The sequence below is a fragment of the Cyclopterus lumpus genome, chromosome 1, assembly GCF_009769545.1.
Source record: "Cyclopterus lumpus isolate fCycLum1 chromosome 1, fCycLum1.pri, whole genome shotgun sequence".
In the NCBI taxonomy this organism is placed as follows: Eukaryota; Metazoa; Chordata; class Actinopteri; order Perciformes; family Cyclopteridae; genus Cyclopterus; species Cyclopterus lumpus.
In genome coordinates, this window is record NC_046966.1 from 9,547,585 (window position 1) to 9,559,526 (window position 11,942).

At 40.0% G+C, this 11,942-nt stretch overlaps 2 protein-coding genes across 3 annotated transcripts; one reads left to right on the plus strand and one right to left on the minus strand.

The window, feature by feature from the left end:
• Positions 1–1,156: 1,156 nt before the first annotated feature.
• tmem186 (transmembrane protein 186) lies at positions 1,157–3,163 on the minus strand. The gene is made up of 2 exons (XM_034541797.1): positions 2,827–3,163; positions 1,157–2,126 (listed from the first exon to the last, which is right to left on the minus strand). Exons 1-2 carry the CDS (start codon positions 2,827–2,829, stop codon positions 1,464–1,466), a joined length of 666 nt encoding a protein of 221 aa, XP_034397688.1. The 5' UTR covers positions 2,830–3,163; the 3' UTR covers positions 1,157–1,463.
• On the plus strand, positions 3,104–9,511 carry gde1 (glycerophosphodiester phosphodiesterase 1). 2 transcript variants are annotated; one of them, XM_034541785.1, is made up of 6 exons: positions 3,104–3,175; positions 5,637–5,812; positions 6,953–7,058; positions 7,471–7,563; positions 8,204–8,415; positions 8,553–8,700. In XM_034541785.1, the coding sequence occupies exons 2-6, from the start codon at positions 5,706–5,708 to the stop codon at positions 8,698–8,700; spliced, it is 666 nt and encodes a 221-aa protein (XP_034397676.1). In that variant the 5' UTR covers positions 3,104–3,175; positions 5,637–5,705. The 2 variants fall into 2 exon arrangements, with proteins under 2 accessions (XP_034397676.1, XP_034397667.1); XM_034541776.1 differs by having other exon boundaries at positions 3,133–5,237; positions 8,553–9,511.
• Positions 9,512–11,942: the final 2,431 nt, after the last annotated feature.

Genomic DNA, 11,942 nt, shown 5'->3' on the forward strand with positions numbered 1-11,942 from the left:
TCACAAATGCCTTTCTTAATGGTTAAGGGTGGCATCTTTGAAATTATAATGATGGATAGGTTTTTGGGTACAGGCCTTTGTAAAGAGCTTCTACGGATTTATTATTGGCTTGATTAATGGTTAATAAGCTATGTACCAATGCTTTATGGGTAATTTACTAACCATTAATAAGAATACCTGTTGGGTTGCCAGGCTGTGGGAAATTCTCCATCACATTTGCCTTGTATATTTTAGATGTCAGAAAGATGAATGTTTGACCACTTGTCATCTGGAAAAGGGTTGCAGGACATCAGGAACAGCATTTATTTATAACAACTTCAATAATAAAAATATATAAAGATGTACAACTGAAAAACGAATGGGTTACCCACACTTGTTTATGTATGTAATTGTCGTTGACTCATGAGTTTCCTTTATTAATGACTTACTACCATGTCTAGCAAAAAAGTAAGACGTCGTCAGTGAAACGTTAATTTTGGAGAAATCATGAGTGAAACTTGAGAAATAAACTTTTTTTAATATTCAAATGATGATCTTATATTAATAGACATAAACAAAGCAAATATGGAATCCTTTTTTACAAGGAGCGTCTCCCCTCTGTAATCTAATGTGTTAGCCAATCACCCTGAGATCAAGTCCATATCTGACTATTATTCCACAGATCTGACTATGGTGATGGAAAAAGTGCAGAAGCTCATACACTCATCATTTGTATCAAATAACACAAATTACCCCATTAAAAAAAGTCCAAACCCTTATTCTGAAAATGTTAATATTATTATTATTATTATAAGTGTGTGTGTATATACACACACACACGTATAACAATAATATTTATTAATTAATAATGTATTAAAAATATTTAGAATATATATAATATCATATAATATTATTTTGTGAAAGCTTTTACATGACACAAAAATCATTTATAGCATTTAGTGTGTGTATATATATCTTAAAATCTTCTCTGTGATGGTATTACCAAATGCCCCATTCTAAAGTAGATCGGTCACTGTTCACATCTGAGTCGTTAAATAAAATGTGCTTCATTACTTACCTTTAAATAGTTATTTTCTTAGTAAAGGATTTTGTGTGTACTTTTGTGTGTCATTGTTTTAAGATGCAATATTTCTGTTTGTAAAACATTAGGACAAGCTCACTTTTAACAAGACTTTATTAAATGTGTTTCTCCTTCGAACATTAAGACCCTGGTTACAGACCAAAGCAATTTTGGTCAATTATCAAATATTTCCAACCACAAGCTTCATTAAATAATTAATTACTCATTAGAACATATCTCAGTAAAAGTTCATACCAACGACAGTCTTCCACTGCATAATCGTTTTCACTGAGAACAGATCATTCTCATTATAACAAGTTATACCGTAATTTGGACAGAATTAGGATAATTCCCTGTTGACTATTACCATTTCAATCCGTACAATTTGAAGCAATAATAATTTTTAAGTTCCAAACACCTTCTCAAAACCCTGTTGGTCCACCACACGTCCAAAATGAGTGGAGAAATACAGCGTCTGTGGACTGCTGTATCTCTTAAGTTTCAATATTGTCTCGTTTACAAATTCGCCTGTATCCGCGATCGTCATAACATCCGACACAGGGAGATAGATATCGCATCGCCTGCCCCAGAAGGTGAGGTGGGACACTTTGAGAGTGGTCTGGGACGAGTCCAGGTACATCATCCCCACAACCCTCCTGAAGAAGTGACTGGCAGTGTACAGCATGGCACCAGCAAACAGCGCTGTACCCGTTGTGTAGCTGACCAGAGAGAAGGGGACAACTCCCTGGAGGTAGAAGATGAACACTGGGGGCAAGATGACCACAGTGAATGCAGTTTGGAGCAGTTTCAGCCTGGACACAGCTCTGAGGAGCTTCATGTGTGGCAGGGTGTAAATCATAGTGTACTTGTGTGTGGAAAAGTCAGAGTACCTGCCCAGGGCTGTGATATTAGGTAAAAGAGGTCCCCGGAAGCTCTGCTGGATGGGTGTGTGACCTGGTGCACAAGGCTGCACACCACCAGTTATCCGACCTGGAAGTAGACATGAGCCTCTGGAACAGGACAGGATGTTTGACGTAAACCTGCGCAGCAGCAGCACTGAACTGATCTGTAGAAAAATAACAGGTGCATTAGACGCTAAATAAATCTTTCATTGATTAGAAAAGGTATCTGCAAACATTTTGATGAATCCATTCATATCATTTTGCAAATTATGTTTTCAGCATGACAAATATGAACATTTGATGTTCTGCTGAATGTCACTATGACAGTAAACTGAACGCCTTTGTTGATCGCACAAAACAATGTCAGCAAGAAAATATTCAGCAGATTACTTGATGGTGAAAATAATAGTTACAACCTCTGCACTTAATTATACTATAATAATAATAATAATAATGCAATACATAAACACACACATAACTCCCTAACTCAAAGTTGAGTTGTTTACGACACAATGTAAACATTAGTAACAGGGCTATTTGATTGCATAACATTACACAGGTGTACTTAATGAGCATTATGACGATGTTTCACGGTGTTTCACATCCGGTTCAGTCCTCAAGGAGAAACGCAGCCAGTTGAATGAAAGTATGAACAAATTAACACGCGCAATAAATCATATGCACCTGTGTTGTTTTAATTAGCTTTATTATTAGAAGTGATGTGGAAGGAACTAACTAAACATAGTTAACAAAACATCTCCTGACCGAGCTGTCATACATTAACTTAAGCAGCTCATGCGGCTAATAATTCAACTTTCATATTAGTTTCCAATATAGGACTTTGAGAAAAAAAATGGGGCTCACCATGACCGACGAGAGGCTTAATGCAAGAGAGAAAATGTAGAAACGCGATTCTTCTTTTCAGATTTCAGTGTTGGCTAACATGACGGGAACCCTCTGACCCGGAAGTACTCAACAGACGTGTTGGTGTCTTGTTTTCCCCTTCACGGGTCGTAAACTTAAGTTATATGCATTTCATTGAGATCTTAATGAAATCTGTCCTGACTCCAACCCTCTGAATATCGCTTTAAAGGTCATTCAGCGTGCGCAAGAGACGCCTAACTCGAAGTGTCATATCCGCCGTAACGTGAAAACTGTTCCTGTTTCTGACGCGTCGTTTCCGACACTGCGTCCCTATGGACCAAGCATTACGGTAAGAACTGGTTTCAAAATAAGAGCACACATCCGGTGAACGTGATAGTCGGGCAATACGCCTTTAAATACAGATACAGTAATACATTTAACTAAATGAATGTGTGAAAAATCATGATGAATTGAAAAAAATATAGGAAGGTACCTCTTCCCATATTGGGTCATTCTGATGTTGAATTAAAAAATAAAAGCTCTAGAAAACCACATTTATGAGCAAATGTATCTCTAATTTTTATTTTAAAGGATATGTGCATAGTTACAAACAAATACATTTCACTTCAGATTAATAGTAGACTACCTTAAGATGTCCTTTAGAGTTACAAAATAAAGGCCCTTCAAATCTCCTTTATGAGCTAACTTCAAATTAGTTCATGATACAATTTACGTCTAATTTTAGATTAGATTTTTTTTAAATGACCAATAGTTAAAACTAATTTCACTTCATAATAATGGTAGACCACCTCAAGATGTCACTCGGATACAATCAAGACATTCTGATGTATGATTACAAAAACAAGCCCTTCAAAATCTCCTCCATGAGCTAATTTCAAATCACATTTCATGAACCAATTTACCTCTAATTAAGATTAGATTTAAAAGGAAATGGTCCATACTTAGAAAATAATTTTACTCCACATACATCTTTTTAACCAAACAAAAAGACTTGGCTTTCTCACCCATTAGAGGACTTTCATATACCCTCTATGTTGTCATTTTTTGTTTTAGGGGGTAACAAATGTTTCACGATACTTTTGGGGAACAACAATGTGCTATGAGGGTGTGTGTCATAATTATGACCATATAGTCATTGGTTTTACTTTACTATCTACTGATAATTACAGAAAAGGACTCAGGAACATATGAGCTTAACAAACAAGATCAGGCGGTTAGGGTCATTTAATAAGAAATAATTAGGAGGACAGGGGTCAGTCAGCAGAGCTACGTGTGTGTTTCTGTGCGTGTGTAACATCGTGAAAGACTTTGGCGTTCTTGGTAAGCATTGTATAATGCATTGTGGGGCGTTCTCCACCGGGATATGCGTGGAACCTCTGCCACTTCTTCATCTTTGTTTTAATCCACAGACTCTGTGTCCTTCAACAAGCAGAAGCACAGATTCTAGAGTGTCATTTACCCTTCTTCATCCACTGACATGCATACAAACACACACACACACACACACATCACACACACACACAAAACACACACGTACTCTCTCTCTCTCGCACTCATTTGGACGTTGGTTTACATGTTAATGTTGTCAAAATAAAATAAAATAATGATTGACACATTATTAGGGACCCCACATTCCCCCAAAGTTGTGTCCCCGTGTCTCCTCTATCACCTTCTGGCCTCTTTTAAACTTAATATCTGTTTAGTTTAAAAACTGAGCATTTTGACAACAGATAATGAAACGGACTGTCTCGCGTGTTTTGTATTAGAAATGATACGTCGCTTTAGGGTTGCCGTAGAGAAAGAAGTAACTGGAATTGGGGCTGAACGACATGTCTGATCTCCCGACTCTTATAACTCTTATAAGTGCACCTCACACACGAACCCAAAACGCTCGTTCACATGACTGTATCTGTATGTAAAGGCGTATTGCCTAACTATCACGTTCACCAGAAGTTTGCTTTATTTTGAAGTCCGTTCTTCCACACTCGTACCGTAATGCCTAGTACATGCGCGTACCGAAAACAAACCGTGTAGGCTGGCGTGACTGTTTTTGGAAGTGTACGTCCCTTTCTGTCCTTTGACACGCTCCAGTCAGAAACACGTAAAAAGAGGACACAACGATGCTGCAGCTCGGAGATGAAGTCGCCCTGTACTCGGTCGTCTTCGTGCTCGTCCTGCTGGGGACGCGCAGCCCGGTGTGGTCCACCGCCCTCACTGCCTCGCTCTACCTCTTTCTGGCCATGTTCCGGTTCCCCCAGGTACCAACCAGCCGGGTCCGGCAGGTGCTGCACCCGGCCAAGGGCGTGCTGGGCTCCGGCAATGTGTCGGTGGTCGCTCACCGGTGCGGTGGGCACGACGCACCGGAGAACACAATTGTTGCCATCCGGGAGGTGAGAAGAGGATGGGAGGTTTGGGGGCTTTTATTTTTTTTTCTTTAACCCTTCACAATGTGTGTGTGTGTGTGTGTGTGTGTGTGTGGGCAAGGTGTGTGGGCAAGGTGTGTGGGCAAGGTGTGTTGTGTGTCTTCATCCCCAACTAGATTGAGACAAAAATAGTTCCATAGATGAACAGATTGCAGGGAGTAACATTATTATTATCTTTCCATCAGGATATCATTGCTCACGTTCAGCACTACTGCTGCATGATTGATCCACACTGCCATTCATTGCAGGCTATTCATTGCAGGCCAGTAGTTGCAGGCCAGTAGTGAGAAGTCTGGGACTGTGAGAAACGTATACACCTACAATACTTGGCCTCCAACACTTTTTTATTCATCTGTTCTTCTCTAGTCTAGCAAGAATGGGGCCACGGGCGTGGAGTTGGACCTGGAGTTCTCAGCAGACCGTGTCCCAATACTGATGCATGATGAGACTGTGGACCGGACCACCAACGGGTCGGGACCACTCAGCCAGTTGAGGCTGTCCGAGTTGGGTGAACTGGACGCAGCTGCTAAACATCGACTCCGGTAAGACAGACAGAAAAAAATACATCTTAGAATTCACACAACACACATGCAGACAGATGGGCAGACATTACACTTGTTATGGCATTTTTTGCAGCTGATACTTTTAGATTTAGGATCTTAACATTACTGTTTTTTGCAGAAGGTAATGTTGTCATGTTTAAAGTAGAAACTGTATGCACTCTATTAATCCTTGCTTAAATAGCCAGTGGCAGTGTGAGAAATGCGAGCTAATTGGCACAATATGTTGGGGGACAAAAGAGATAAAATGAAGGGACAATAGGGAATGTATATAGTCATGCATGTTTTCGGGGCTAGCTGGAGGTTTGGTGTTGAATACTGTGGGCGTCATTATATTTTAGTGCTTTGTGACTTTATGTTTGGTTGCAACTTGCTAGTAGCCTGTCTTTAGCAGCATGTCAGAGTACTGTCCACTGAGTGGCTTGTTTGAAATGTACTTTCTGAAGCAGAATAGACTGGTACAGAATATATTGTCCATATACAGCCGGTCGGGGATATTGAATTGATCATTTTACAGTTAAAACGGTGTGAATGGATACTGGAGGGCTCCAAGAGAGTTGTAAGGAAACACTTAAAGGAGAAGTTGAAAGCACATTTAACAAACATCTGTTATCAATACAGAAACAAGAATGGCAAGTTGCTATTAATACGGAGGAATGCCGTCAGTAATACACGTGAGACAAATGCCTGCAGGCTTCTAAAAACAGCTCACTTCAGGACAAATAAAAGAAGAAAGAAAAAAAAAAGTTAGGACAAAGATGCAAACGTCTACACAATAGATTTAGAAAGTATAACAGTGAGTGAAACAGAAAATGTAATTGAATTGGCATTACAAGAAATGTAAGAAATAAAAAATTGTAGTCCTTTTTATTTTTATTTTTAAACATGAGCACATCAGACATTAGCCTGACTATACTATGGATCTTACTGGTTACAGGGCATCACAAACCAAACATGAAATAATATTATGACCGTCCCAGAATAATAAACTACACATAACTATAAGCTTTATGAATGTTGCCCCTAAGTTACGTCAATACAATTTATTTGACTTGATTCCTTCGTGGCTTCATAATGTCGAGGTTTGAAAAGCACTGACACATGAGTGTCCTTGGTCACCAGGGAAAGGTTTGCTGGAGAGAAGATCCCAACTCTGGAGGAGGCGGTGGAGGAATGCATCAAACTGCAGCTCACCATCTACTTTGATGTCAAAGGTCATCCAGATGAGGTGCAGCCAACAAAATGAACACACAAGAGTTTATTGTGTGCACTCTGTCTGTCATACTCGTTAATTTAATTGATATGTACCGAGTCAGCATTTAATCGTGAAGAGAACATGATTATTATGTTCCAAAGCCAGCTGTTTTTCTGCTCTCGTATACAACGAATTTAACAAACTAAGCTCAAGTAAATATGTAATTAATGTGCTTTCCTTACTCAGAACATTTTATGGGATTAAGGAATGGAGAGCTGCCTTTATCGTTGTCGTTTAAGGCAGTGCAATTCTTGAGGTCCACACTCATCGAGACACACACACACACACACAAACACACAGCTGCTAGTTACCACCAAGTGGTTGCACAGGAACACACACACACAATGATCCTACAATAACCGTGTGCTTCTCTCCCTCCTGCCAGGCAGCTGCAGCCCTTAAAGAATTGTATAAAAAGCATCCGGTCCTCTACAACACCAGCATTGTCTGCTCCTTTGAGCCAAAAGTCATCTACAGGGTAAGAGGGGTCTTTGAAGTTTAAAAAGATGAGACTGGGAACATTTTGATAAGATTGGGTAAGCAGCCTGCACACATTGCTGCAAACATCACCAAATAAAAGAGTTTGTTCTAATTCAATCCCTCTCATGTTGCCTATATGAATATATATATATATATATATATATATATATATATATATATTATTGTGTGTGCCATAAGCTAAATACCCATGTTTTCGATGATTGAGTATGAAGCCTGACCACTGTGGGAAAATAAACGGCCACCTCAGGTGATGCCGTTCCAAATTACTTTGCATGTTTGACATATTTCCAAATATATAACTTTACCTGACTTTGACAGAACAGTGCCAATACAAACATGTCGTCCATGAATTACCTGATCCATAGAAATATAACTGACAACAAATGGCACACGTGCTAAATTAATGTAACAATACAAATTTATTTTCTGCTAATTGAAAAATAGATTTAAAAAAACAGAATGGGCTGGCTTTCTTTTTTACCATCCTGGTACTGATTCATTAAACTAAACTATTTGCTATGATGACATTCCTGTCATTTGTTGCATTGTGGTTGCATGTATCTCTTTGCTAACATTCACCATTACCTTATCTCCTGCTCTGTTCCACTCCGGCCCAGATGAGGCAGAGCGACCCAGAAGTGGTCACAGCATTGACCCACCGGCCATGGAGCCTGAGTCGGTTCGGAGATGGTGCCCCGCGTTTCTCGTCGCTATGGAAACACCATTGGATGACGCTAATGGACGTAGTGTTGGACTGGGCGCACCATCACGTGCTGTGGAAGCTCTGTGGCATCTCGGCCTTCCTGATGCAGAAAAACTTTGTCTCCGTGTAAGTTTCCACAGCTGAGGACAACCATCATCATATTCACGTCATATTCTCTCATCGTAACGAGAAGACTGAGACTGAAATTCCTGATAAATGAAGAGAAAAGAAGGACTGTGTCTAACTCTGTTTTCTGTCTGCAGGGACTATGTTCAGTACTGGGCCCAGAGGGGGGTGGAAGTGGTCGCCTGGACAGTCAACACTAAAGTGGAGAAAGATTACTACCAGGAGTTGCTGCAAGTCAACTACATCACAGACAGCCTTGTGGAAGACTGTGAACCCCATTATTGAAGAAACATGAACCCAGAGCATGATGTGATAACAACTTAGTCATTGACAAAAGATCAAGTAGATATGAAAGGACATTTCACTATCGACTCGTCACCCATAATGTGGCATCAGGTAAGATGCCACATGCACGCTGTCTTTATTGTGAGTGTGTTTGTTTGAGGCAACCGAACTGACCAGACTGAGGGCCGTACTCGATAACAAGAGGCAATTATGTGCATTTCTTGACCTCTTGGCAATAAGTCACTGTAAAGAAAAACCTTTTATCAAATGTTCTTTATTCACCAACTTTGCAGTCGTGTCTGTCTTTCAAGACCTGAAGTGTAGTGTCATACACCGTCTGTGCTTTTTACTCCGTAACGGCCACTAATCTGGTGGAAACTACCTAGAAGTAATTTTGTCACTCATTAAATATGTATATTATTTAAGAGTAATATAAATGATCATTTCATATCTTTGGCAAATGTACATATGGAACTGAAATGCAGAAAACAACGCATTAATGAGTGGAGGTTACTCTGAGACAACAGCTGACGGTGACGACTACAAACTGAGCTCTTTTGCACAATGCAGCAGCAGCTCACACACAACATGACAGACAGTTGGTACACTGTATGCCACATAAAGTAGGCCTTTCTTACAGCAGACATGTAACTGCAGGAGAAGCACAGGTGTAACACTGTCAATGTCTAGGTGAATGGGAAAACCTAAATGGAATGCAGCCGTTATTAATGTTCACCACAACTGTGTTTGACAAGGTAACTTTGCCATTCGATCAGTTTCCAGACTCAAGTGCTCTGAAATAAATGGATTAAAAAAAGATAGACTACTTCGGTCTTTGATCCAGCTATCAACCATTTGATATATTCTTGATTTAATCTAAACCGCTTTGACAATTTAAGAATGATCAAAAAATAATTTCATGCGATTGAATATGTTTTTGTGGTGAAGCAGAGTGGGCGGTAGAGTGGAAATATGTTTAAAATGCTGGGGACACCAAATGGGTCCCTGGAGATCAGATGTTTCAGCCATAAATGCTTTAACATCTTTAAAAACAAAAGGGCTACATGTATTATCTGCTACAATGCAAAGTGGCCACAGTGCTGTTGGTGCTAAGCCTGTGTAGTGTGGACTGTTGATGATTAGCCTCTCGCCCTGGAGTCTCAGGTGATTGACCCAGATAGTAGAGATGAATGGGGGAGAGATGGGGTGTTGAATATCAACCTGGATAAGCCTGTCTGAGCCGCTTCTTGTCTCGGCCGATCTTCAGTGACTAAACAGACTGTCAGCTCAGTGTGGAGTCGCTCAGACGATCTTCACTTGAACGACAGGTTAGCTGAGATGACTATTAGGTCTTTGATATATGTCAAATATTTCACATCTACAGGGTAGCTTCAAGGGTATCCAGCAGTATACGCCTGTATGTGAATGCTACAGTGGATGGCCACTACAGTGGATGGAGTTTATTACACCAAGCATATCAGTCCTTAGAAATATGAGTTAAATGGTACATTTTCTTCAGGCTCTCTTAGTTATCAATAAATAACTTAAATCTGCAAACTGCAGCTAAGGGACAGCTTTATTTCAGTTCGTCTGTCTCACGTCTATAGGTGAAAGGTAATCGCTCCCTCTCGAGGGGAGTGCAGTGACGTCACGGAGGAGGGGGGTGGGGGGGGGTTGCCCCGTTCCGTAAAGCAGTCCGAACAGAGACTAAAGAGAAACAACCACGAGAGCGGAAATGAAGAGACTCTAACTTCAAAATAAAACCCACACACATTAGGAAATTGTCATCCACTTTAACGTCCTAGTGAAGGACTATCGTCAGCCCACTCAGCACATTTACGGAACTAGCAACCCGTAGCTCGGTGCTATCAGAAAAAGTCAGATAGCAAAAAGCAAGAGGACTCCACACAGATTAAAAATGTCTTTTCAAAATCCTTCTGCACCAAAGCATCTCTGAGATATGAGCCAAAGAACACATCAACATGAATCGATTTAGCGCTTACAGTCACAAATGTTGCTTATCTTTGGCTTTTTTTTTTTAAATTCATTTTTCTTCTTCTAATCAACAAATACTGCTATATTTGGATGTATTGAACACCATAAGTAATATACAAGTGAAATATATGGTTTGGTACATGAGAAAATTCAAATTTGCCCAAATGCCCATTTTGCCTAATTTATCTGTACTAAAACCTCTCTAACTTTGTTCTGCTTTACTTTTTCAAAGTCAAACTGTGCAGAGAGACTGATCACATAGTGAGCTATGACCTCTGAGGTGCTTTTCTGTTTCTGTGCATCCTTCCAAGAGATAATCATCCTGAAAGTGCTTTTTTTTCTAGGCGAAATTAGAAATTCAACTTTTGCTGTCTTTCATCTTTATTTACTCTTAACCAGTAACACATATAATAATATTTACACATCTTAACAAAAGCACACATGATTTGCCTTTATTATAACACCAACATTATTCAAATAGCCTTTGTGGTTGCAGAGATACGCCCTTTTTAGTTTAGGTATGTTATTTCGAGCAGAAACTTAGAAAATAGCTTGGGGCTTAAATATTGTAAAGATTTATGGAATTTTGTAAAAAATGAAATTCACAAACCATGCCTCGTTCACTCGGGTTAACCTCATGTTTCTTTTTAAACTACGGTCTGCCATATAAATAAAACACCCTTTTTCATAGTGAACAGTACGAAATAACATTGCAGTACCTCCCTATCTTACTCCCTATCTATTTTAAAGAAAACCCCTATGCTATTGATGTCAAAGTCAGGTTGGAAAAAACGTTTCTCTCTAGTCCAACATATAAAGTGAGTACAGATAATAAAGTGCGATAGATACAAAAAACAAACAAAAAAATATTGAGACAACATATAAAAAAGATATCATTCTGTATTTTTGCAGCAGTCAGACAGGGAGTCTTAAAGGAGAGGGAGACAGTTCAGCTTCCTGACAGCATGGTGGAAGGAGCTGTTTGAAAGTCTGGTGATGCGACCACAGAGGCTCCGGTATCTCCTCCCAGAGGACAGGAGGCTGAAGAGACTGTGTGAGGGGTGGCAGGAGTCGCTCACAATCATGGTCACTTTGCGGGTGAGGCGGGTGTCATATATGTCCTGCAGGGAGGGCATTGAGGCACCAATCCGTCCAGCTGCGTTCACTATGCGCTGCAGGGCTTTTCTGTTGTAGTCAGTGCAGCTTCCGCCCCACACAGTGATGCAGTTTGTCAGAAGGCTCTCAAT

Coding starts and splice junctions, on each gene's coding strand:
- gde1 (XM_034541776.1), top strand. CDS start 4,968: ATGCTGCAGCTCGGAGATGAAGTCGCCCTGTACTCGGTCGTCTTCGTG. Junction 5,813..6,952: donor GCTGCTAAACATCGACTCCG/GTAAGACAGACA, acceptor CTTGGTCACCAG/GGAAAGGTTTGCTGGAGAGA. Junction 8,416..8,552: donor CAGAAAAACTTTGTCTCCGT/GTAAGTTTCCAC, acceptor TTCTGTCTGCAG/GGACTATGTTCAGTACTGGG.